At 36.2% G+C, this 26,940-nt stretch overlaps 1 protein-coding gene across 4 annotated transcripts in view; it reads right to left on the bottom strand.

Annotated features, from left to right (window-relative positions):
• CENPC (centromere protein C) overlaps nucleotides 1–26,940 on the bottom strand; it is a 77,280-nt gene that overhangs the window by 21,292 nt on the left and 29,048 nt on the right. For 3 of the 4 annotated variants that reach the window (XM_035004888.1, XM_035004887.1, XM_035004890.1), the window contains 5 exons: nucleotides 24,724–24,915; nucleotides 18,039–18,330; nucleotides 12,138–12,281; nucleotides 10,893–10,975; nucleotides 789–848 (listed from right to left, as the gene is read on the bottom strand). In XM_035004888.1, coding sequence (XP_034860779.1) covers nucleotides 789–848; nucleotides 10,893–10,975; nucleotides 12,138–12,281; nucleotides 18,039–18,330; nucleotides 24,724–24,915 — 771 coding nt within the window. The remainder of the gene's footprint in view (nucleotides 1–788; nucleotides 849–10,892; nucleotides 10,976–12,137; nucleotides 12,282–18,038; nucleotides 18,331–24,723; nucleotides 24,916–26,940) is intronic. The other variant, XM_035004889.1, reaches the window with a different exon arrangement.

The following is a 26,940-nucleotide window of genomic DNA, read 5'->3' as shown; positions in this document are numbered from 1 at the left end:
TAATCTACTACAAAAATTCTAGCTCACCAGCAGTTGCCTATTGTTCTTAGGCATGATGCTTGATTTTCCTCTCTCTAGTTGCTAAAGCCCCTGCTCAGAAACATTTTTATTTCTGTTTGCCTACTCCTGACTAGTTATCATTCCACTTCAAGAAAGCATTAAGACTAACAGTCTTTCTTCATATGGGCCCACAAAAAATTGACAAAATATGAGTTTTTGGTTGAAGCAATTTGAGGAAACTTCACTTCTAGTGGTTCTCTTCAGGTACAAGTTCAGGAGCACTCACAACTTCAGGCATAGAGAGAAACATAAAAGGCCACTACAATCCCACAAAGGCGAAAGGTCCCATGAATCCTGACTGGCAAATATATCATGGGGAACCACAGAGTTTTAATCCTCCGTGGCCTCTCCATGGGTTCCCCAGCTCCCATCTTTGCCTACTTATTCCAGCTACTGCTGGACTGGATAAAAATGGGAGTTGTCAGGGATGTCATCTACCTAGCAGTTATTACTTACAGAATTATCCACTCTAACTTCTTAGCATAGGTGAAATCATGCTCCTTAATATGGGGCAAAGAGTGAGAGGGACACAGGATTTATAAATGAACAATAAAGATCATCATTTGGCCTGTGATGACTTACTGTGAAATTCATAAAAACTAAACAAACAGTTTTAATTTATCTGCCAATTAATCCAAATATTTCCTCCCTGCGTGAGAAAAATTAAGTCCTATTTAGTAACAGAGGTTTTATAATATGAAGATATTAAAAGAGAGAAATAATCTTACCTAACTTGTGATGTATTTTATTCTCTGGTATTACTGTAGATATTTTTACTCTTGAGTCACCTGCAAAATGCAAATGATAATATCGTGACCAAAGGCTGCTAATTCCATGTTGAATTAAACTGTTAGTTGGTCAATTTCTTTCTTTTTTTTTTAAGATTTTATTTATTTATTTGACAGAGAGTCAGCGAGAGAGGGAACACAAGCAGGGGGAGTGGGAGAGGGAGAAGCAGGCTTCCCGCTGAGCAGGGAGCCCAATGCAGGGCTCGATCCCAGGACCCAGGGATCATGACCTGAGCCAAAGGCAGATGCTTAACCGACTGAGCCACCCAGGCACCCCGGTCAATTTCAATATTAAGTATTTTAATTAAATTTAACCTGACCAAAAAAAAAAAAAACAATTTAACCTGACAATCATGTTATTACTTCTTTTACTTTTTACTGCTGAGGAATAAAGACTAATGAAAAACAGTGTAACATTTTTCTTGATTTTGCTACAATGTGTATGTCTAAAGAGCCTAACGCTTAAACGTAACAAAAAATAAGCAAGTTTTCTGGACTTCAGGTGAAATAAGCCACTTGGCAGATTAAAATGTAGGGTGTAATAAAGAACAATCAATATGCTAATAATGTAATATATGATCTTTCAAGTTCTAAAATAGTATAAGTATACTAAATTTATCAGTGTGCCAATTAGGCCAGAGTTTTCAACTTTAGTATTGAAATAGCATCTAAACATAGCTGCCATTAATTCTTTCTCTTCCTATGCACAAATGTCATTCTTTATCAAGAAGCAGAGTCTAATTCCCTTTTCTCTGAATTCCCTAATTCCCTGAATCTCTGCTGATCTTAATGACTAGCTTGACTAACAGAACACAGCAGAAATGACATTCTGGGACTTCAAAGGCTAAGTCCTAAGAAGATATGCAGGTTCCACCTGGGTCTCTTACAACTTCACTCTGGAGAAAGAGACACCACATATGAAGTCCGACCACCCCAAGACTGCCATGCTGTGAGGAAACCCAAGCTAACCACATGCGGAGAAAAAAGATACACCTGGCCAGCCCCCAACTTGTTCCAGCCACCCTAGCTAAGTGCTAAATATAGAAGTGAAAAAGTCACCCTGGACTTCCAACCCAGTTGAGCTTTCAAATGACTCCAGCCCCAGCAGCTTGCATTTAAGTATGAATGCATGAGAGAGCCCAAATGAAACTTGCCCAACTAAGCCAAGTCAACCCACAGAACAATGAGACAGAAATCAATTGTTGTACTAAGCCACTAAGTTCTGGATGTTTGTTATGGAGCAACATGTAATTGGAACAATTAATGTCCATGAATGACCTAAAACTGAAAAGTCAGTCTACGCTTTCATTATATTCTCAAATGAGTCCATGATAGCAAAAGACTGTTTAAAATTACTAAATTGGGGCGTCTGGGTGGTGGGCTCAGTCAGTTAAGCGTCCGACTCTTAATTTCAGCTCAGGTCATGATCTCTGGGTCATGAGATCGAGCCCCGAGTAGGGCACCATGCTGAGCATGGAGCCTGCTTTAGATTTTCTCTCTCCCTCTTTCTGTGCCCTTCCTTCACACATGCATGCACACACTCTCTTTAAAAAAAAAAAAATAAATAAAATTAAATGACTGAATTAGATACTTTATAAAATTGCTGGCTAAGAAGAAACTTTAGTGATCATAAAATCTAATTTTCCTGTCCAGAATTGGCAAATCTAGAGAGATCTCTAGAAACTAAAAGTAGATTAGTGGATGCCACAGGCATAGGAGATATGAGAGGTGAGGGAAGGAAAGGTGCCTGCTAAAGATGAATATGGGGTTTCTTCTGGGGATGATAAAATTTTTCTAAAATTTATTGTGATGGTTACACACCATTGAATTACATCCCATAAATGGGTAAATTTTATGGTATGTGAATATCTCAATATATAGCTCAATAAAGCTGTTACCAAAAACAAAATCTAAATTCTCATGCAATCCCCACTAGAAAAAGTAGAGGGTTAGTCACTCCTTGAAAATTCTCCCATAGCAGTAGGCTGTGGGAAGCAGCTGATGGGATCAGAGAAAGAATGAAGCAAGTAAGTAAATATACTAAGAACAGTCCACTGAGAGAGCCTAGAAGCACACCAAGAGCCCAGATTTGAGTTTCTAAATGCCATTATCCACTAAAAAGAATCAGGTTCCTTAGCAGAAATAAGTGACTCCAGAGTTGAGACAGGGAAAGTAGGCCAGAACATCTTAAGTCAAACAAAAGAGAGTATTCACAAAATGACAGAAACATAGTAAAAGGACATAAGGACCAGTTGAAAGGATGCCTACTGACCAAATCTGGCACAATATGAGTATTAGATTAAATAAAAGAGATTACAACCATCAATAGACAGGAACGCAGGTAGCAACCCATAATTACATAAATAAACAAATGAGAGAAGGGGTAAGAAAAACTATTTCTTACAGAATGCCACTAATTAACAGGAAAATAGAACAGCACAATTTGGTAACATCATTAGTGGCTGATGATTCAAGTGGGAGTCTTCAAAAGATGCTAAGATTGGTGTGAAGGTTTGAAAAGGAACACATTATTATAATAGCATCAGAATATCACACCACAAAATACTTACCAATTATAAAAGAGAACAACCATATCTTTAGAGTAGAGATAATAACTTGAACAGGTGATCAAGAGTAACATCACCAACAGGAGATGGGTAAACATTGTCTCCTAATGAGATGCACAAACACAGCATCATTTCTGTACTGCTGTCACATGTGCAAGGCTGGCATCTGATCATGAGGAAACATCAGAAAGACTCAGGTTGAAAGTCATGCTAAAGAATAAAAAGTTGTACTCTCTCAAAAAAATGTAAAGGTCAGAAAGTTAGAAAATGCCTTATTGAAGAAAACTTAACGGACATGAGAATTAAATGCAATCTATGATCCTGGATTGGATCCTGAACCAGAACACTAATGGAACTGCTGGTGAAATCTGCATGGAATCAGTGAAGGAATACTAGTGTTATATTAATGGTGATTTCCTGACTTGGACGGTTGGTTAAAGTGTGATTATGTTTTTGTCTTATATCGTATCTGCATATATTTATACATAGTACTATGTCTGCAACTTGTTCTCAAATAGTACAGAAAAGGCTAATAATAGCCAAAGCAATCTTGAGAAAGAACAAAGCTGGAGGTTATCACAATACCAGATTTCAAGATACACTACAAAGCTGTAGTACATCAAAACGGTATGATACTAGCACAAAAAAAAAACCACACAAAAAACATAGATCAATGGAATAAAAGAGAGAACGCAGCTATAAACTCATGCTTAAATAATCAATTAATCTATGACAAAGGAGGTAAGAATATACAACAGGGAAAAGACAGCATATTCAATCAATGGTGTTGGAAAAAATGGAGAGCTTCATGCAAAAAAATGAAACAGGACCACACTTTCTTACACTTTACACAAAAATAAACTCAAAATGGATTACCGACCTGGAAGTAAGACCTGAAACCAAAAAACTCCTATAAGAAAACAGAGGCAGTAATCTCATTGGCATTGGCCATAGCAACATTTTTCTAGATATGTCTCCTTGGGCAAGGGAAACAAAAGCAAAAATAAACTATTAGGACTACATCAAAATAAAAAGCTTTTGCATAGCAAAGGGAACCAACAACAAAATGAAAAGACAACCTACTGAATGGGAGAAGATTATTTGCAAATGATATATCCAATAAGGGGTTAATATTCAAAATATGCAAAGAACTTAATGCAACAGGAAAAAACAAAATAATCCAATTTAAAAATGGGCAGAGGACCTGAACAGACATTTTTCCAAAGAAGACATCCAGATGGGCAGCAGACACATGAAAAGATGCTCAACATCACTCATCATCAGGGAAATGCAAATCAAAACCATAATGAACTACCACCTTATACCTGGCAGAATGGCTAGAATCAAAAAGATACGAACATGTTGGTGAGGATGTGGAGAAAAATGAACCTTCATGCAGGTTGGTAGAAATGCAAATTGGAGTAGCCACTGTGGAAAACAGCATGGAGGTTCCTCAAAAAATTAAAAATAGAATTATCATATGATCCAGTAATTCCACTACTCAGTGTTTACCCAAAGAAAACAAAAACACTAATCCAAAAAGATACATTGCACCCCTATGTTTACTGCAGCATTATTTAAAATAGCCAAGATATAGAAGCAACCCAAGTGTCCATCCACAGATGAATGATAAAGATGATGTGGTATATATACAAACCAAACACACACACACACAGTGGAGTAGTACTCAGGCATAAAAATAGTGACATCTTGCCATTTGCAACAACATGGATGGAATGGATGGACTTAGAGGGTATAATGTTAACTGAAACAAGTCAGTCAGAGAAAGACAAATACCACATGATTTCACTCATATGTGGAATTTTTTTTTTAATGGTATTTATTGATTTGAAAGAGAGAGAGCATGAGAGAGAGCACGAGCAGGGGGCAGGGACAGAGGAGAGGGAGAAGCAGACTCCCCGCTGAGCAGGGAGCCCAATGGGGGACTTAATCCCAGGACCCTGGGATCATGACCTGGGCCGAAGGCAGACGCTTAACCGACTGAGCCACCCAGGCGCCCCACTCATACGTGGAATTTAAGAAACAAAACAATTGAAGAAAACAAGAGACAAACAAAAAAAACCCCAGACTCTTAAATACAGAGGACATACTGGTGGTTGCCAGAGGAGAGGTGGTGAGGGATGAGTGACATAGATAAAGAGGATTAAGAGTACACTTATGGGGGTGCCTGGGTGGCTCAGTAGTTAAGCATCTGCTTTCAGCTCAGGTCACGGTCCCAGGGTCCTGGGATCGAGCCCCACATCGGGCTCCCTGCTCGGCGGGAAGCCTGCTTCTCCCTCTCCCACTCCCCCTGCTTGTGTTCCTTCTCTCACTGTGTCTCTCTGTCAAATAAATAAATAATATCTTTAAAAAAAAAAAAGAGTACACTTATGATGAGCACTGCTGAATAAAGTATAAAAATGCTGAATCATTATATTGTATACCTAAAACTAACATAACACTGTATGTTAATATACTTCAATAAAAAAACAAAATTTTTAAGGGGCACCTAGGTGGCTCAGGCAGTTGAGTGTCCAACTCTTGATCTCAGCTCAGGTCTTGACCTTGGGGTCATGAGTTCAGGCCCCGACCCATGTTGGGCTCCATGCTGGGTATGGAGCCTACTAAAAAAAAATTTTTTTAAAGGCTAATGATAAGAAACGTGTATGAATATATATGTAGCAGAAGCAGGGAGAGAGATGGAACAAATGTTGTAAAATGTTGACAAATATGGAATCTGGGTGAAGCAGATATGGGATTTCAGAATAAGTTTAAAATTAATAATTTCTAAAATTTAATAATTTAAGTAATAAATCTAATAATTTCCAAAAATTTTTTTTAAAAACAGCAACAAAGAGATAACACCTGAATTTCAAACATTAAAGAATTCTAATAAGCATGGAGATAGAAGAAAACAGGTTACTTACAAAGAAAATAAGAAATAAGTCTGCCTTTAAATTTCTACTCATAAGCATTAGCTATTGTGAGGCAAAAGATCAATAGCCAGCTAGTTTAAAGGAAAAAAGATAATGACTCAAAGATTATTTTTACTATTCAACTGTTTGTAAAAAAAAAAAAAAAAAATTTCTGAGTTCTTGCTGGCATATGTGAGAATGTCTACCAACTTTACAAAGTAACAAGGCTATCTGTTCTGACAGTAAGTATAAATGTGCTGAACATTTATTAAAGGAAAAAATACTGACAGAGAAAGTTAAAAATAAAAATTCAATCATGTACTTTTTCTAAACCAGTTTGTTTTAGTTCTGTAGGAGAAAGGTTAAGTAAAAAGATGAATAAAAATACAAAAAAGAACAATGAACCAAAAGAAAGCAGGGGTCACAATATTAATATTGAACAAAACAGACTACAAGGTAAAAGCATTGTAATAGGATCAAGAAGATAAATTTGACCAAAGCAGGTACATTCCATATAAAAGCTTACATGCTTAGTAACAGCACTGAAATGTACAGAGCAAACACTGCAGAAAATAGAAGGAGAAAAAAGCAGACCATTGCAGTGGAAATACTTTACTTCAACTCTGGCAGTCTTCAGCAGATTTCACAAATCAAGGATATAAAGGATCAAATTAATATCTAATGTAACATGTTCAATTCTAAGATCCTGTTCTTTTCCCTAAAATCTGCTCCTTCCCTAGCAGTCTCCAAATCAAGTAATGACAACACCATTCTTTCAGGTGCTCAAGCCAAAAGCCTCAAAGTTATCCCTGACACCTCTCTTACATCCCACATCCCATCCATCAGGAAATCCTGTGGATTCTATCTTCAAAAATATTCAAAATCCTACTACTGCTCTCCACCCTCCACTGCTACCACCCGACTCTAAGCAAACTCTTACTGGGATTAGTAATGTCTCACCAGTCTCCCTGCTTCCAACCTTACACCAGCCCCCTCAAACTCACCAGTCCCTCCCTAATACAACAGCCACAGTCATTCTGTTTATAAGTCCGTCATATTGCTCCTCTGCTCAAAACCCTCCAATGCCTTATCATTTCTTAGGAAAAGCCAAAAATCCTTAAAAGAGCCTTTAACATCCTACGTGATCTTTCATTCTTGTTATCTCTATGACATCATCTCCTACTACTCTATCCCTCTCTTCCTTTGCTCCAGTCTCCTTGGTGTTTTGCCATCAGAATCATTATCATATCAGAAAAACTGCCCTTGGTCTTTCCTCTGCCTGAGGCATTATTTCCTCATACAGCTGCATAACTTGCTTCCTCATCTTTTTCCTATTTCGCTCAAATGATCACTTCCTCAGTGAGGCCTTTTCTGCCCAGCTACCTAAGAATGTAACCGCCATTTCCCACTGCAAAATCCCTGCTTTATTTTTCTACTCTCAATCCAGCAAATCATAAGTTTTGCTATCTTTTTTTTTTTTATTGTCTTCTATTCTGGTCCCCCAGAAAGTAAGCTCCAGGTGTGCAGAAGTTTTTGTCAGTTTTGTTCACTACCACATCTGCAGTCTCTAGAAGGATACATAGTAAGTATTCCATAATATTCTATAAATATTCAAGAGTTCCAGGGCACCTGGGTGAAAGCATCTGCCTTCGGCTCAGGTCATGATCTGAGGGTCCTGGGATTAAGTCCTGCATCGGGCTCCCTGTTCAACAGGGAGTCTGTTTCTCCCTCTCCCTCTCCTCCCCAACCCCGCTCATGCTCACTCACTTTCTCTCCAATAAATAAATAAATATCTGGGGCACCTGGGTGGCTCAGTTGGTTAAGCGACTGCCTTCGGCTCAGGTCATGATCCTGGAGTCCCAGGATCGAGTCCCGCATCGGGCTCCCTGCTCGGCAGGGAGTCTGCTTCTCCCTCTGACCCTCCTCCCTCTCATGCTCTCTGTCTCTCATTCTCTCTCTCTCAAATAAATAAATAAAATCTTTTAAAAAATTAAAAAAATAAATATCTTTAAAAATAAAAAAAATGTGAGTTCCATAAATATTCAAAATATATTCAAAAATAGACATCCACTCAATAAAATAAGTGGATGTGTATTTTTATATCCATATATGTACACAAAAGAATAATATTCTTTTTCAAGCACCCATGGGAGAATTTTTTATATGTTCTAAGCATACTATAGGTCACAAAGAAAACCTTAATAAATTCAAAAAATAAATAATACAAGCCAAAGTTCCCTAGAACAATGAAATGAAACTAGAAATTGTTAACAAAGAACAAAACACTTCAGAATAACAGCCAACAGTATGTTTTAACATAAACCAGATATTAAACTAAACAAGAAAGCTATGGGATTGGAAATGATATCCCCATTTTACAGATAAGGATGCTGAAGGTAAGAGGAATTAAGTTTTTTACTCAAGATAACATAGTAAATAAGTGGTAGAGCTGGATTCAACCCCAGGGACTCTGGAGACCAAGCTCTTAACTAATATACTCTTAAAAAAACTCCTGGGTCAAAGAAAAATCACTGTAATTTAGGGTATACTACAATAAGAATACAACATTTGGGGCGGCCTGGGTGGCTCAGTTGGTTTAGTATCCAACTCTTGATTTCGGCTCAGGCCATGATCTCAGGGTTGGTGGGACTGAGCCCCACATCAGGCTCTGCGCTCAACAGGGAGTCTGCTGGAGATTCTCTCTCCCTTTGCCTCCCCCCCCCGCCCCTCCCCCTGCTCGCAGGCTTTCTCTCTCTCTAAAATAAATGAATAAATCTTTTTTTTTTTTTAAAGGAACACAACATTTTTTAAAAAGCTATAAAATTGGGGCACCTGGGTGGCTCAGTTGGTTGACAGTCCGACTCTTGATTTTGGCTCAGGTCATGATCTCAGGGTCTTGAGATCAAGCCCCAGGTGGGGCTCCATACTCAGCACAGAGTCTGCCCTAGATTCTCTCTCTCCCTCTTGCTCTCCCCCAACCCCACACACACTTTCTAAATAAATAAATAAATAAACAAATAAATAAATCTTTTAAAAAAATTTTTTAAATAAATAAAAAGCTGTAAAATTAAGCCAATACTACTCAAGAAAATTCATTGTTTTTTCAAATAAAAAATTTTTTATCAAATAAAAAATATAAAAATAATTAGAGAAAGCCTTCAACTTAGAGGAGAAAAATAATAAAATAAATCTAAACACAGGGAGAAAAAACAATTTAAAAGGAAAAACAAAGGGGGCGCCTGGCTGGCTCAATTGATAGAGCCTACGACTCTTTGTTATCAGGGTTGTAGGTTCAAGCCCCACATTAAGTATAGAGATTACTTAAAAATAAAATCTTTAAAAAAACAAATTCCAAATTCCACATTCCTAGCATTTCAAGAGATGCAAATCAAAAGGAAAAAGAGGGGCGTTGGGTGGCTCAGTAAGTTGAGTGTCCAACTCTTGATTTTGGCTCAGGTCATGATCTCAGAGTTGTGAGATCAGCTCTGAGCTCAATAAGGAGTCTGCTTAAGATTCTCTCCCTTTCCCTCTAGCCACCCCACTGCCCCACAGCCAGCCCCGCTCAAGGGCACACCTGTGTGTGCTCTATTTCTCTCAAAAAAAAAAAAAAAAAGAGAGAGAGAGAGATTCCAATTTAAAAAAATTAAAAATAAAAGGAAAATTAATTAGGAAAGAAAAAATAGTATAACAGATTAAATTCCAAGCACACATTCTTTAGCAGCATAAAAATTACAAAACTATTAAGAGGCATTTAAAAAACTATGTAAAGTTTCAAACATATTTAAAATAGAAAAAATTATATAATGAAACTGATATATCCATCATACAGCTACAGTAATCAATACACGGCTAATCTTGCTTCATTTATACCCTTAGCAGCTTAACATTTTTATTTTTTTTTAAGATTTATTTATTTGAGAGAGAGAGAAAGTGTGTGGCGGGTAGAGGCAAAGGGAGAGGGAGAGAAAGTCTCAAGCAGATCTGCACTGAGCATGAGCCCAATGCCAGGCCCTACCTCACAACCCTGAGATCATGACCTGAGCCGAAATCAAGAGTCAGGCGCCCAACCAACTGTGTCACCCCGGCACCCCTTAACATTTTTCAATACTAGAATAGATATTTTTTTTTTTAAAGATTTTATTTATTTATTCATGAGAGACAGAGAGACAGAGGCAGAGGGAGAAGCAGGCTCCCCGCGGAGCAGGGAGCCCGATGCGGGACTCGATCCCAGGACCCTGGGATCATGACCTGAGCCGAAGGCAGACGCTTAACGGACTGAGCCACCCAGGCGTCCCTAGAATAGATATTTTAAGTGTCAATTATTTCATTATGTTCTACCTCAATGAAAGGACCGTCACTCTGTCATTCTTTCTCTTTCTCTTCCTCCTCTATCACATAGGTGTAAGGTCTTACAAATCTCTAAACATATAGTAAGGCTCTTTGGAGTAAGTACTCAATACACATTTGCCACTGGTGATAATTTATATAAAACATAGCACACCCTTACTTTGTATGCATAATGCCATAAATATCAAGACAAGAGACAATAAATAATAACCTACTTGAACTTTTCTGAACTTCCTTGTCATCCACATCGGAATTATTCTTTCCAGATGTTAAATAATTCTTGAGCCTGAAAGGTCCACTTTAAGATAAAAAAGTAAACCATCAAATTTGTACTTGTATAATACATATATCTAATTATCTATCCTAATGGTCATTTTTCTCCCAAAAACTGCCAAAGGTTTCCTTCTTATAAAACCAACAGTGATGTTATAGATTACCAAAAATATATTTACATGCTACATAAAATAAAGAATCTATAATTTAATCCTATAACTGTCAAACAGGACAAATACTGAATTTTAAAACCTTTTAAATTTCATGAATCAATTTTAAATTTTAAGTCAACTCAAGTAACACCCCTGATAAGAATCAAATCAAAGAGTATTATTAAAAATATTAGAAATAAATCAGCTTGTCTTAATTTAAAAATACAGTCAAAAACAAGTGGAATTTAAAATATAGTCCAGAAGTTGCTCAGAGATAATTCAGCTTATCCCAGCCCTAGATTCCTTTCCTTCTATTATGAACCCAGGATAGGCCTAGTAGTCATAACCCACCAAATAGTAAAGAAATCTTAGCCATCACTTAAATGTCTTGAGAATGTTATAATTTACCATTCTTTCATTTTAAAAAAGGGCATATGACTTCAGATATTATAAGAATAGGTTAATTTGGTTTGTTCACTGAGTGTACCTGTTTTAAACACATACCCACAAATTCTTAAATACTCCTCTTTTCAAGAGAGAGAGCCTAATCCCCCATTCCTTGAACATGGTCTGGACTTAATGACCTGTTTCTAACAAACAGAATGAAGTGGAAGTGACAGTATGCAACTTCAGATACTAGGTTATTAAAAGGGAATTTTAACCTCCATCATAGTCACACTTTCTCTTGGATCACTTGCTTTGTAAAAAGCCAGCTGCCGTATTGAACAGCCCTATGGAGAGGGCCACATGACAAGGAAGGCCTGCAGCTAACAGCCATGGGAGCAAACTACCTTATAAGTAGATCCTCCAGTCACAGTCAGGCCTTCAAAGGACTGCAAACCAGGTAGACGTCTTGAATGCTACACCTCATTAGAACCCCTGAGTAAGAACTAGCCAGCTAACCCAGACTTCTGGGCCACAGAAACTATGAAACCATAGATGTTCGCAACTATTAAAGTTTGGGGTAATTTGTTACACAGCAGTGAGTGACTAATATAATAAGTAAATCCAATTATCCTTAGAACACATCCATACCTTCCTTCCAAAACTGAAGTCTTAGGCTCTCCAGAATCCAAGTTAGATTCTGCTGGTGTCTTGCATGTAAATCTCCTGATCTGAGACTTCAGATGAACATTTTGTCCAGTCATATTATCTTGATCCTTTGTGTTTCTTGTACCTCTGTGAAAATGTAAAGTGTAAAATTATTTTCATTTCTCCATAAAATATTTCTTCTAGAAACAATACACAATGAGTAGGCCATATAATACTGGTTGTAACAAATATTAGATAACCCTATTCAGGTCCTAGGACTTACAACTAGCCTAGGAAGAAAACTTGATTCTAGGACCTACTAAGAAAAATTCTGAAATGGTACAGACCTGGCCTAAGATGGAGGTGATGACAGGGGGGAACACAAGGAGACATTACTACAGGCAGCATATAATGTATATTATACACTTAATCTATCATTTTTTTGAAAATCCACAAACAACTGAAATTGTTTTCTTTGACACCCCTAGTCAGCCTATTGAGGAACAATAGGATGCTCAGAGGGACTCTGGTTCATCTCTTTAGTAGCTAACAGCTATTTAATTTATCTCCAATATATGCAAATAGGACATATTATTCCCAGATTGTATAATTTTTCTCTTCTCTCCCATTTCTCTTGTAAGTCCTATGTTTTAATTTGTTTCTTGACTCAGTCTATCAGCCTACTCTTATCATATGTGAGAAAATAATTTGCATGCAAAATAACTAAAGAACATGCAGACTTTGGTCCTACGATCACAGTCTAAAGAAATAAAAGGGATTATAAGAGAATACTATGAACAATTATACATCAACAAATTAGATAACCTAGATGAAATGGATAAATTCCTAAAGACATACAAATTACCAAAACTGATTCAAGAAGAAATAATCTCAAAAGACCTGTAACAAGAGAATGAATCAGTAATCAAAAAACTACCCGGAAAGAAAACCCCAGGCCCAAATGGTTTCACTGCTGAATTCTTCCAAGCATTCAAATAATACAAATTCTTCACAAACTCTTTCAAAAAACAGAAGAGAACTTCTCAACTCACTTTATGAGGCCAAGATTATCTTGATACCAAAACTGGACAAAGACATCACAAGAAAACTAAACCAAAAAACTCAACATACTAGCAAAAGAAATCTAACAATGTGTAAACAAATTATACATACATCATGACCAAATGGGATTCATACCAGAGATGCAGTTTGGTCTACCATCCAAAAACCAATTAATATAATACATCAGATCAATAACAAAAAAAAAATCACATCATCATATTAGTAGATGCAAAAAAAAAAAAAAAGCAAGCATTTAACAAAATCCAACACCTTTTTATGATAAAAACGCTCAACAAACTAGGACTAGAAGAGAACTGCCACAACTGATAAAAGGGTATATATGAAAAACCTACACCTAGCAGTATACTAAATGGTGAAAGACTAGATGTTTTCCTCCTAAAATTTAGGAACCAGACAAGGAAGTCTGCTGTTACCACTTCTATTAAACACTGTACTAAAGATTTTAGCTAGGGCAATTAGGCAATATAAAACAAATAAATAATAGAATGGAAAGGAAGGGTAAAACTACCTCTATTCAAAAATGACACGATTTTTGTACTCAGAAAATCCTATTAAGTACACTAAAAAGCTAATAAATGACACTAATAAATGACTTCAGCAAGGTTGCAGAATATATAAAAACCAACTGTATTTCTATACACTTGCAATGAACACCCAAAAGTAAAATTTAAAAGCAACTCTATTCACAATAGCATCAAAACAAATAAAATGCTTAGGAATGAATTTAACAAAAGAAGTGTAAAACTTATGCTCTGAAAACATTGTTGTAATAAGTTAAAGATCTCAATAGATGGAAAAACATCCCATGTTCATGAATCAAAAGATTTACTGTTAAAATAGCAATATCCCCCAAACTGATATACAGATTCAATGCAATCCCTATCAGAATCTTAACTGATGTCTTTGTAGAAATTGACATGCTGATTCTAAAATTTATATGGAATTGCAAGGAACCCAGAATAGTCAAAAGAATCCTGAAAAGGAAGAATAAAAAGGACTCATACCTCCTGATCTCAAACCTCATCACAGCAATGGTAATCACGACAGTACAATACTGGACCAAGAACTGATATACAGATCAAGAGAAAAAAGTTGAGAATCCAGAAGGAAACTCATATACGTATGGTCAACTAATTTTCAATAATGGTGTCAAGACCGTTCAATGGGGAAAAAAGTAGTCTTTTCAATAAACACTTACTGGGACAATTGGATAGTCATATGGAAAAGTTGAACCCTTACTTCACAGAATATACAAAAATTAACTCAAAATGGATGAAAGACCTAAATACAAGAGAGTTAAAACTATAAAACTCTTAGAAGAAAAGATAGGGACAAATCTTCATGAACTTGGATTCTTAGATATGACATCAAAAGTATAAGCAATAATAGACTGGACTTTATCAAAATTAAAAGCTTTTGTGCTTCAAAGGACACCATTAAAAAGCAAAAAAGACAACGCCACAGATAGGAGAAAATATTTGCAAATCCCTTATTTGACAAGGAACTTGTATCCAAAATATATAAAGACCTCTAACAACATAATTAAAAAAAACCAAAAAACAAAAAGACAACCCAACTAAAAATAGACTCAAAAGATCTTTTTCTAATGATATGCAAATGACCAATAAACACATGAAAAGATGCTCAACATCACTAGCCATCTGGGAAGTGCAAATGAAAACCACAATGAGATACCACTTTCATACCAACTAGGATGGCTAGCATCAAAGTGAGATAATAACAACTGCTGGCAAGGATGTAGAGATACTGGAACCCTCATACACTGCTCACAGAAATGTAAAATGGTGCAGATGCTTTGGAAAACAGTCTTGCAGCTCCTCAAACAATTTAAATATAGAGTTACCATATGGCTCAGCAATCCCACTCCTAGATATATGTCCAAGAGAACTGAAAACATATGTCCACATAGAAACCTGTACACAAATGTTTATACCAGCATTATTCAAAAGAGCCAAAGGTGGAAACAACCCAAATGTCCATCAATGAATGAACAGATAAACAAAACATGGTATACCATAAAATATTATTTAGTCATAAAAAGTAATGAAGTACTACTGATACATGCTACAACAAGAAACTTGAAAATATCCAAACAGGAGGCACCTGGGCGGCCCAGTCAGTTAAGTGTCTGACTCTTGATCTCAGCTCAGGTCTTGATCTCAGGATCATGAGTTCAAACCCAGGGGGGTGGGGGGGCAGTGAATATCCAAACAGAAAGAAGCCAGTACAAAAAAACTCATACTATAGGATTTTATTCAGGTCAAAATCCAAAATGTAAAATCTATACAAACAAAAAGTATATTAGTGGTTGCTTAGAGCAGTGGAAGAGGGAATGGGAAATGCTAACTAAAGGGTACTGGCTTCTTCGTGAAGTGCTGAAAATGCTCTAAAATTGACTATGTTGACGGTTTGCACCTATCTGTGAATATACTATAAAACCACTGAATTGTACACATTTCATGAGTGAATTGTATGATATGTGAAGTATCCTTCATAAAACTTTTAAAAAAGAAATCTACTGTAATGAGCTTCTGTTCCATCTGGCTTCTAGAAATAATATAGAAATTAAGTGATTACATAAATTTGAATGAAAGAAACTCAGTGGAGACTGCTTACACTTTAAGTGCTCTAGCTCTTAAAGTTTGGTTTATTTTGTTCCCAACAGGTTTTAGTAGGGAAAAAGGAAGTTAGCTTGTAGTTTAATTAATGCTCATGGTTATAAAGAAGCAAAAAATATCACTTTTAAACAAGTTAAAAGTTTCAATATCTGTTAGATACATGCAGAGAGCAGAAGTAACTCATGTAACATCTCTAATCAGGAAGATGCCTTAAAAATTTTTTTAAAAAAAGGAAGACTCCTTAGACAAATTAATTTATTGATTTTGGCTTAAATACTATTATCCATCTCCTCCCTGATTTCAACACGTGTGTGTGTGCGCACGCGCGCGTGTGTGTGTGGTATGTGTCACATAATATTCTAGTATTGAAAAGGCTTAAATTCATTTTCTCCCAAAAAATCTAGTAAGTTTTAATTCCTAAAATTCCTCTACTGGTTTTTCATAGTGAAAAATTATCAAAAGACTAAATACATTGTACACCTGAAAATATAACACTATGTTAATTATACTTGAAGAAAAGGAACAGTAGCATCTGGAAATAAATAAAATAAATAAATAAAAATCATTTAAAAAAAATAACAGCAGAAGTGGAAACCACCCAAATGCTCACCCTTTAATGAATGGATAAAAAGCGGTATATTATTTGCAATAAAAAGGAATGAAGTACAAAAAAAGAGAGAGAAACTAAATATTTTCATATAACCATACAAGATGTTAACTATAAATTCAATCAGCCACTTGATTTTTTTTATATACTGAGAGCTAAAAATGGTTTGTATATTTTCAAAGGTTACATCTTAAATGATTATTTACCTATAGGCATAACTGTTTCCATTTGCCCTTTGGCCAGCAAAGCCTAAAATAATTACTATCTGGCCCTTTAAGAAAAGTTTGCCAACCTCCACTTCTTATAAAGGAATAAAAATAAATCATTTATCAACATGAATAATCTCAAAAATGAACTGTGGAAAAAAAGCAAGTCACAGAGGATGTATATACTAATAAAACCATTTTTATAAACTTTTAAAACCATACCACATGCTGTTCATATATACATGCACACATAGGAAAAGTATAAAAATATCCATGAGAATGGTAACTACCAAATTCAGGATCGCTAACAAGGGAGAAGAATGGGCTCAGCAAAGGTACACATGGGATTTCAGCGGTCGCTATAATATTTTATTTCTTAAGTGAGGTCATGGGGGAATCAGGTTTTTTTTTTTTTTTGTAAACCTAAAATAATTTTGTAAACCTAGAAAATGGTATGGAAATGGTGTGAAAAAGTTAAGAGAGAATGTGTATGGGATTTTTTTCTGTACTACAATGACATACACTGCTAAATTTTAGGGCACTATAATTTATTCCCATAAATCCCTAACACCTTGCAGTTTCTCACATATAATATGTATTATTTGTTGAGTAAATGAAAGAATACATACTATATCAATAAGCAAAAATACGCAAGAACACCACCTAACTCACTAGGTTGTTAGGACTGATGAAAATTCATTGAAAGCTCCTAGCAAACACCTGGCACATAATAAGCACTCAAAGTATGTTAACTATTATCAACTTAGGGGGAGAAGTATTAAGATGTATTTCTAATTATTGAAATCACATTAACCTCACTTAAAAGGAAGCAAATCAAACTATACATTAAAAATGACTAAGGGGTGCCTGGCTGGCTCAGTTGGTTAAGCATCTGCTTTCGGCTCAGGCCATGATCCCAGGGTCCAGGGATTGAGGTCTGCCTGCTTCTCCCTCTCCCTTTGCCACTCCCCCCTGCTCATGCACTCTCTCTCTCTCTCTCACACTCTCTTCTCTCTCTCAAATAAATAAAATCCATTTTTTTTAAAATGACTAAGATGGTTAATTATACTGAAATTAAAAAATAAAATACATTTTTAAAAATGACTAAAATGGTAAATTTTATGTTTTTACCACTTTTTAAAAAAAAAAAATCACTCACATCCCGTGGTACTATATATTATTCCCCATTTTAATATAAGGAAACAAACTCAGATTGCTACTTTGCCCTGGGCGTGGATTTACAACCAGGTTTGCCAGACTGCAGAGCCCTTTATGCTAACAGTTTCTCCATAAATGATTAAATGACACTGACAAACTATTAAATGCTGAACGGCAAAAATAACTGTATTGTATACCTAACAGACATTACCCAGAATGATCAAGATTTTTCTTCTTAGCCAGGTCTTCCTCATCATTTTCCAATGACTCATTCTGGGAACAACCGGAAATTTCATCATGGTCAATAATTCTTCCAGAATCTTTAGTATTTAAAAACTCCTGTGCTCTTGAGCTGCCCAAAGTAGTTCTCTTCTGCCCTTTAAATGGAATGGTTTTTTCCTCAATATTCTTAGATGATTGATTTGATTTTTCAGCAGGTTTTCGTCTACTGTTGTGATGCACTGACAATTCATTTCTTCTTGAAGAATTGCTATAAACAAGACCTGAAGGATTCAGTGATAACCTAAAGTTAGCATAATGTTTACCCAGATTAGCAGGTTCACTGAAATACCAACATTATTTATTTACATGTAAATACACATAGACAGACAGACACACACACACACACACACACACACCAATCTCATAGGCTGTTTGTTTTCAAATTAAAGTCATAAACTATGCAGCTTTTCAACCCCTTTAAATGTATCACAAGCTTCCAAAACCACCCTCTGTGTCTCTGCCCACTACTCTTTTGGCCATCCTTAAGATCCTGTTATTTCCCAAGCTTCCAGCTTCAGCTTCTCATTCTATCTACTTTGAGGGACCCTTCTACTCTTAACTTTAATTACTATGTAGATACTGGTATCATAATATTCACCTACCACTCTCCCCCCAAATCTGACCTTCTGGTTTTAGTTCCTATCTTAATGAAAGTGTAACTATTTACCCAGATACCTACATCAGAAATCTGAGTCATCCAAGACTCCTATCCCTATCCACAATCAAATCCCCAAATCCTGTCATTTCTACATTCTTAATACCTCTCAAATCCACTTCTTTCAAGCTCTCCTGCCTATCATTGGACCCTCATCATTTCTTAACTGGATGATTAAAGCACCTCTTAGTCTCCCTTTCTCTAGCCTTGTTGTTCCTCAATCCATTCTTCATACTGCTTCAAGAATCATCTTAAGAAAACACAGCTGGATCATGACAACCTTGCTAAATCTTTTAGTGATTATCTGTAACTTAAGGATTAAGTCCAAATATTTTCAGTAATTTATTTCTACACCTAGAGTATTTACTTCATTAATCAAAATTTTCAACATTCTCCTCAAATAAACAAATCAAAAAAAGCCAGCAATACTGAACTACCTGCATTTCTCTAAAGCACTGGTTCTTTTTTTTTTTCAAAGTGAATCTTTTTTATTATGTTATGTTAATCACCATACATTACAACATTAGTTTTTGATGTAGTGTTCATGATTCACTGTTTGCATATAACACCTAGTGCTCCATTCAGTATGTGCCCTCTTGTTGGTCCTTAGACCAGCAGGATCAGCATCACTTGAGAATTTGTTTCAAATGCAAATTCTCAGGCTAGGCTTCAGACCTACTAAATCAGAAGCTTTGAGTAGAGCCCAATAATCTGTGTTTTAACAAGCCCTCCAAATAACTCTGATAAAACAATTTTTAAAAGGTTAAACTCTCAGCTCTATATCTCTGTACATGCTACTCTACTGGAAACATTTCATCCTTCCTCCTCACCCCACCCAGTCACTCAGTTGATTCCTAATTCATGCTTCAGGAAGCTTTCCCTAATTCCCGTGCCTAAATTAAGTAGCTCTCTCTCAACCCTTTAATAATATTTATCATCCATCTAACTTTATTTCTCTTTCTCTTCCAGCAGACTGACAATTCCTTGAGACCAAGATTGCTCTTTTACCTATCTTTATATTCCCAATGCCTAACACCAGGGGCAGGACTGTGGTGAAGCAATTTTTTCCAGTCTACTGAGATATAATTGACACACAACACTGTATAAGTCTAGGGTACACGATGTAATAACTTTATATATGTATATATTGCAAAATGAATACCAAAGAGTAAATCTTAAAAGTTCTCATCATAAAAAAAAAAAAAAATTTACCTAGGGTGGGAAATTTAAGAAGGTGCTTACTCTCAGAGAGTCATACAAGTACTGAACCCGAACTCACACAAACCTGAGACCGAGTGCCTCCTCAAATTTCTCATTCTGTTACTCACTTGCACCACTGTAGTATTGGCCGTGCCTAACACCATTCCAGCCTCACAGTGGGCACTCCATAAACGTTTCTCAACATAAAAGCAGTAGGGCCATACATCTACTACAGGCAGCTTGGCTGCTTATTAGGGAAACAAATATTACATCAACAGTCAGGAAACCTGGGTTCTACTGTTTTCCAGTTCTAGCACAAAGGTCTATGACCTTAGGTTGCAAGCCATGTTGCTTTTTTGAGCTTCAGACTTTCTTTTTCTAGCAGATGAAGGATTGTTTTAACTCTGAAATCTATAAGCATTCCTCCATTTTTGTGACTCCCTACTTGATCAGAAACTCAACATCTGTTTCAAGACTGCTACATAAGTCTTTTTTGGTAAGTCTCAGAGTTCTAGAAAACTTATCCAGGCTTTGTAAGATTTTTATTTACCTATATATTTACACACTCATCTGCTATAGCAGTTTCAAGCACCTGGGGCAGAAAGGTGAGTTCCTCAGAGCAATAACAGGAGTAGATAATGTTTTATATACTAACTACATGCCATTTACTCCTTATCATGAGGTAGAAGGATTTGTAATCATGTTACAGAATGAGAAACTGAAGAAAATAACTTACCCAAACTGGAGAAATCATAATTTAAACTCAGATCTAAGTCCAAGAAAGGCTGCAAAAGAATATTTCTTTCTACTGTCAATCAAGGATCCCAGTGACTCAAAAATTCATAGCAACAAGGCCTCAGATGTAGTGCCATATTTATTCTACTCTCATTTGTGGATCTGAATACCACAGTCAACAGTATGATTTTCTTTTTTTCATGATTACCTCCTTTAAAAGATCAAAGATGTTTCCAAAACAATAAATGTTTCACATTGTACAGAAAAAGAGTTGGCATAGCAGACCTAAGAATGTTATCCTTAGAAAGACCAGCTTGCAAAGTTAGCTCTTGGCTAGCATTTGGGAACTTTAATTTCAGAGGGTTCCCATCATTTCCTAACTGATAAATGTGGTTTAGTGTGCCTAAACTGCTTTACAAAAAAATACAATTTATGTCAAATACTTGCTTTCCTTCAGGGAGTCTGGAATTTTAGTACTTACTTGGCAGAGGGTGCCTAGGTGACCACCTCCAGTAAAAATCTTGGGCTCTAAATCTCTAATGAGCTTCCCAAGTAGGTAACATTTCACACATCTATCGTTAGTATTCATTGCCAAAAGAACTAAGTGCCTCTGGTATGAATCCATTGAGAGAGGACTCCTTCAGACTTTGCCCATGTACTTTTTCTCTGATTTTGCTTTGTATCCTCTTGCTGTAAGGAAACTTCAGACACCATTAGCACTTCTCTCACTACACTTTCACCTGATGGCCTTGCTTACTACTTCACTGAGAAAACAAAAAAGTCAGAAGAGTACATACTCATCTTCTCACCATCAACTCTACCAACCTACTTCCATCTGTGTACTGCATCACAGTCCCCTCCTTACCTATTCAAGGACTGTGATCCTATATTTATACTCTAACTTTCTAGGAGGTTGGGTTTTTTTTATTATTATTTTTTTATTTTTTATATTCAAGAGTCTTTCTTAAGTTTTTAAATTCCAGTTAGTAGGGGCACCTGGGTGGCTCAGTCAGTTAAGCATCTGCCTTCAGCTCAGGTCCCAGAGTCCTGGGATAGAGCCCCACTTGGGGCTCCCTGCTCAGCAGGGAACCTGCTTCTCTCTTTCCCTACGCCCCTGCTTGTGCTCTCTCTCGCTATCTCTCTCTCTCTCTCTCAAATAAATAAATGGAATCTTTAAAAAAAAATTCCAGTTAGTTAATATACAGTATAATATTAGTTCAATATATCAAGCGTACAATATAGTGATTCAACACTTCCATACATCACCCGGTGCTCATCACAACAGGTGCACTCCTTAATCCCCTTCACCTATTTAACCTTTCCCCCTACCCACTTCCTTCTGGTAACCACCAGTTTGTTTTCTGTAGTTAAATGTCTGTTTCTTGGTTTGCCTATCTTTCTTTTTTTCCCCTTTGCTCATTTGTTTTGTTTAAATTCCACGTATGAGTGAAGTCATATGGTATTTGTCTTTCTCTGACTGATATATTTCGCTTAGCATAATACTCTCTAGTTCCATCCATGTCATTGCAGATGGCAAGATTTTATTTTTTATGGCTGAGTAATATTCCGTTGTGTGTTTGTGTGTGTGTGTGTGTGTGTGTGTGTGTATACACACCACATCTTCTTTATACATTCATCTGTCAATGGACACTTGGGCTGTTTCCATAATCTGGCTACTGTAGATAATGCTGCTATAAACATCAGGGTGTATGTATCCCTTTGAATTAGTATTTCTATATTCTTTGGGTAAATACCTAGTAGTGCAATTGCTGGATCACAGCTATTTTTAACTTCTTGAGGAATGCCCATAGTTCTCCGCACTGGCTGCACCAGTTTGCATTCCCACCAACAGTACAAGAGGGTTCTCCCTTCTCCACATTCTATGGTTATTTTAAATGAGCAGATAAACTGACGTAACATCTTGTACATTATTGAAAAAAAAAAAGACCTTCCCTTGACCCCACATCTCTATGCTTCCTTATCTTATTATCTCTCCTTCCTCACTTCCTACTCTTGAAACAACTTCAGTCAGGCCTTTGATTTGATTATTCCACAGAAACCATTTCTACCAAAGTGACCAACAACCTCCACATGGCCAAAATTATATTGTCATTCTTAACTCTCGTCTACTTCAAGCCATCAGCAGTATTTAAAAGAGTTCATCACTCAATCCTTAAAATGCTTTCATTACTTTGCTTCCATAACCCTAAGTTCTCTTCAGTTTCCTTTAACCTTACTAACTGCAACTATTTAGTTTCTTTTGGTGGATCCTCCTTTCCCTCTTGACTCCTGGCATTGGGAGTCTCCCAGGACTCAATCCTTGGCTTTCTTTCTTCTCTAGGTTCAGTCTATCACTAGGAATTTCAAGCAGTCCTAAAGTTTTAAATATCATCTATATATTGGTAAGTCCCTAATTATATGTCTTCCCAAATCTTTCCCCTAACTTTAAACTCATTTACCAGGCTATTTCCTCAATGTATCTACATTGATACCTAATTAATTTATTACAACCTGAAATCTTGACATCCTTCCCAAATCTGCTTCTTTCATACTTTCCCTCATTCAGTAAATAGTAGAGCTCCCTTATTCTATTTGTTCAGGCAAAAAAAAAAAAAAAATCTGAGTCATCCTAGACTTCTGGTTCTCTCTTACTCCAATCTGTTAGTACCAAATCCAACCACTTTTCATCTCTTCCCTCCAACAATCTCTTAACTAGTATCCATGCCCTAGTTTCCTCTCTATGTAGCAGTAAAAATAATTCTTTTAGAGGCGCCTGGGTGGCTCAGTCAGTTGGACATCTGCCTTCGGCTCAGGTCATGATCCCGGAGTCCCAAGATCTAGCCCCGCTTCAGGTTCCCTGCTCAACAGGGAGTCTGCTTCTCCCTCTGACCCTCACCCCACTTGTGATCTCTCTCTCACACTCTCTCTCTCAAATAATAAATAAATAAAATCTTCTTAAAAAGTCTCTTAATTTAAAAAAAAAAAGAATAATTCTGGGCGCCTGGGTGGCTCAGATGGCTAAGCGTCTGCCTTCGGCTCAGGTCATGATCTCAGGGTCCTGGGATCGAGTCCCGCATCGGGCTCCCTGCTCCTTGGGAGCCTGCTTCTCCCTCTGCCTCTCTCTCTCTCTCTCTCTGTCTGTCATGAATAAATAAAATCTTTAAAAAAAAAATAAAAAAAAAAAAAGAATAATTCTTTTAAAAGAGGATTCAATCAAGTCACTTCATTGCTTAAAATCTTCCAGTAGCTTCCCAATACACTTCGCTTACACTGTCTATCACAGCCTCCCTCTCTGACTTCATCTCTCCTGGCTTACTCATCTTTAGCCATACTAGCCTTCTTGAATCCCTCAAACATGCCAAGTATGTTCCATCAGCACCTTTATAAATACGTTCCCTTGGTCTGAAATGTTACACACCAAGTTATTTGTATGGTTCCCCTCTTCATTTTTCTGAGATATATGCTCTGAAAGATCAAAATGGACTCTTATTACTACCTTTTACAAAAACATTGTTCTATCTTCTTATCCACCCCACTTCTACCTCTACTTCCCATCTCTATCCTTTATCAGCTTTTTCTTTTTTTTTATTATGTTAGGTTTATCACCATACATTACATCATTAGTTTTTGATGTAGTGTTCCATGATTCATTGTTTGCGTATAACACCCAGTGCTCCATTCAGTACATGCCCTCTTTAATACCCATCACCAGGCTAATTTTTCTTTATTGCCCATCACTACATGAATTATACACTTATATTGCTGGTCTTCCTCCACTCAAATGTTAAGTCTCACGAGAGCAGGGATTTGTTTTTCCACAGCTATATCCCTCTATCTAGAATACAATATATAGTAGAGCCCAATATCTTCACACTTAACTGACTTAATATTTCTATTAATGACCCAATTTAACTTTGTCCTCATTAGGTTTTCTGTGGAAAATGGGAGTATAAATCAAAATAAAGCCTCTTATAGAATGACTTTTTGGAGCTCTCAATGAACATCATTTAAATAAAATACTTACTCTGTTCTGACTTTACCACCCACCAATTAGATGGACGCCTGGAAATTCTTCGACTTCTTGTAATAGTTGAAGTCACTTCTTCAGGTACAAGTTTATTCTTCTTGGACCCACTGGGAAAATGATTCTTTTTATATTCCTTATCTTTTTTCTGAGTCTCTGTATAAGGAACATTGGTGCTATTTTTCTTGCTTCCTATGAAGAAAACCATAAAAAACAATTTACAATCTATGGAACTGAAGAGTTTTCAGAAAATCACAATAGGTTAAAAAAAAAAAAACCTCTCAATTATAGGAATATCTTAAATTTATTCTGTGGGCTTCTTTCATCTCTTTTTTTTTAAGTCAAATGTTCTCAATAAGATCTGTTTCTGTCAGTTAAATATAAACTTTTGACATTGCTTGATAACTAACATACTCCTCAGTCAAAAAAATGAGTACACTCTGAAAAGGAAAAATATATGGCTTCTTCCAACTACTTACCAATGTTCCAAGTTAAAAAAAAAAAAAACGTAACCACTGCTTTTCTGTTTCGAATTAAATCATTATTTTGTCAATCTAATTTTTGAAAGAGGAGATTTAAAGTGAGGTTTCAATAAAGAGATGTTCCTATCGAAGGAAAACCATTATTTTTGTTAACAGAATTTAAAAAAGAAGAGAATGAAAAGAAACAATGAATATGGCAAGCAATACATAGCTAATGAAAAGGTTTGGTGTCAGTAGTAACCTCATTTCACTACCACGACAATTGGGTAAGAAAAGAATCTAACAGAAGGGTGAAATCAATTCTAGTTTGTTTTTTGTGGCTGACAACCAGAAGAAGAAAAAATCAGGGAAATACAAGATATTTCAATACAAATATTACAGTTAAGAGGGGCACAATCACCAAAATGGAAAATTTCTTTTACTCAGAAATAGGTTTAAAATATTAGGTGTTAGTAGACAGAACGGAAAATTTTCTTGATCATCAAATAAATCAAGAAACCATCATTTATAAAAAAAAAATTAAAAAAAAATAAAAAAATAAAAAAATCTTGGGCGCCTGGGTGGCTCAGTTGGTTAAGCGACTGCCTTCGGCTCAGGTCATGATCCTGGAGTCCCGGGATCGAGTCCCGCATCGGGCTCCCTGCTCGGCAGGGAGTCTGCTTCTCCCTCTCCCACTCCCCGTTTGTATTCCCTCTCTCGCTGTGTCTTTCTCTGTCAAATAAATAAATAAAATCTTAAAAAAAAAAAAAGTTTCTATAAAAAAAAAAAAAGAAACCATCATTTATTAAGTAACTGAGACAAAGACTTCTGGTCCAAAGAAGGAATTAAACTCGTATCAAGTAGGAAATATTCATGGAGTAAACAAACTACATAAAAGTATGTAAGACCAATAGAGCAGGTATTATATTTAACCACATAATTAAATATGAAACTATACAGAACTTTTTAAAAAGATGAAAGGAGAACATAATACAGGTTGAAACCTGGAAATATGGGAAATACAAGACCAGACTTTCACTAAGAAGGTAAATTTGAGGAAATAATTCAGATGGAGATGATATCTAAAGCAAAGGAATAATTTTCTCAAGGAATGAATATAAAGGAAGAGCAAAGGACAAACTATTAAACGGGGAATATGGAAAGAATCACCAAAATTTATAGATGAAATGAGGAAAAGTAATCAATAAAGACATAGAAGGAAATCAAACAAAAAAATAGGAGAATCAAAATATTATAGCATCAGAAATTAGCTAGTGTTTAATTAGGCTATAATGAAAACTACATCTTGTCATCTTTACTATATATAGCATATAACATTGTGTTTGGCACATAGGCTTGAAATATGAATTCAGGGTGAAGCCAATGTTACAGTAGGCAATGAAATTGGCAAAAGTACTTCCCAGCATGAGTTATTTTAGATAGGATCCACGTTTTTGATACACCAAGTATGCTTCACAGATCAGCTGTATCAGTATCACCTGGAAGAGACTGTTTAGAAATACAGAATCTTGGGGCACCTAGGTGGCTCAGTTGGTTAAACGTCCAACTCTGGATTTCAGATTAGGTCATGCTCTCAGATCATGAGCTCAAACCCAGTGTCAGGCCCTGTGCTAAGCAGGGAGTCTGCTTGTCCCTCCCCCTCTCTCTGCTTGCTCTATTTCTCTCTCTTCCAAATAATCTTAAAAAAAAAAGAAAGAAAGAAAGAAAGAAAGAAAGAAAGAAAGAAAGAAAGAAA

This window comes from Mirounga leonina, unplaced genomic scaffold, assembly GCF_011800145.1.
Source record: "Mirounga leonina isolate KUSES-001 unplaced genomic scaffold, KU_Mleo_1.0 Mir_129, whole genome shotgun sequence".
Classification (NCBI taxonomy): domain Eukaryota; kingdom Metazoa; phylum Chordata; class Mammalia; order Carnivora; family Phocidae; genus Mirounga; species Mirounga leonina.
Note: the sequence above shows the minus strand (reverse complement) of the source record. Positions and strands in the feature narration are given on the sequence as shown.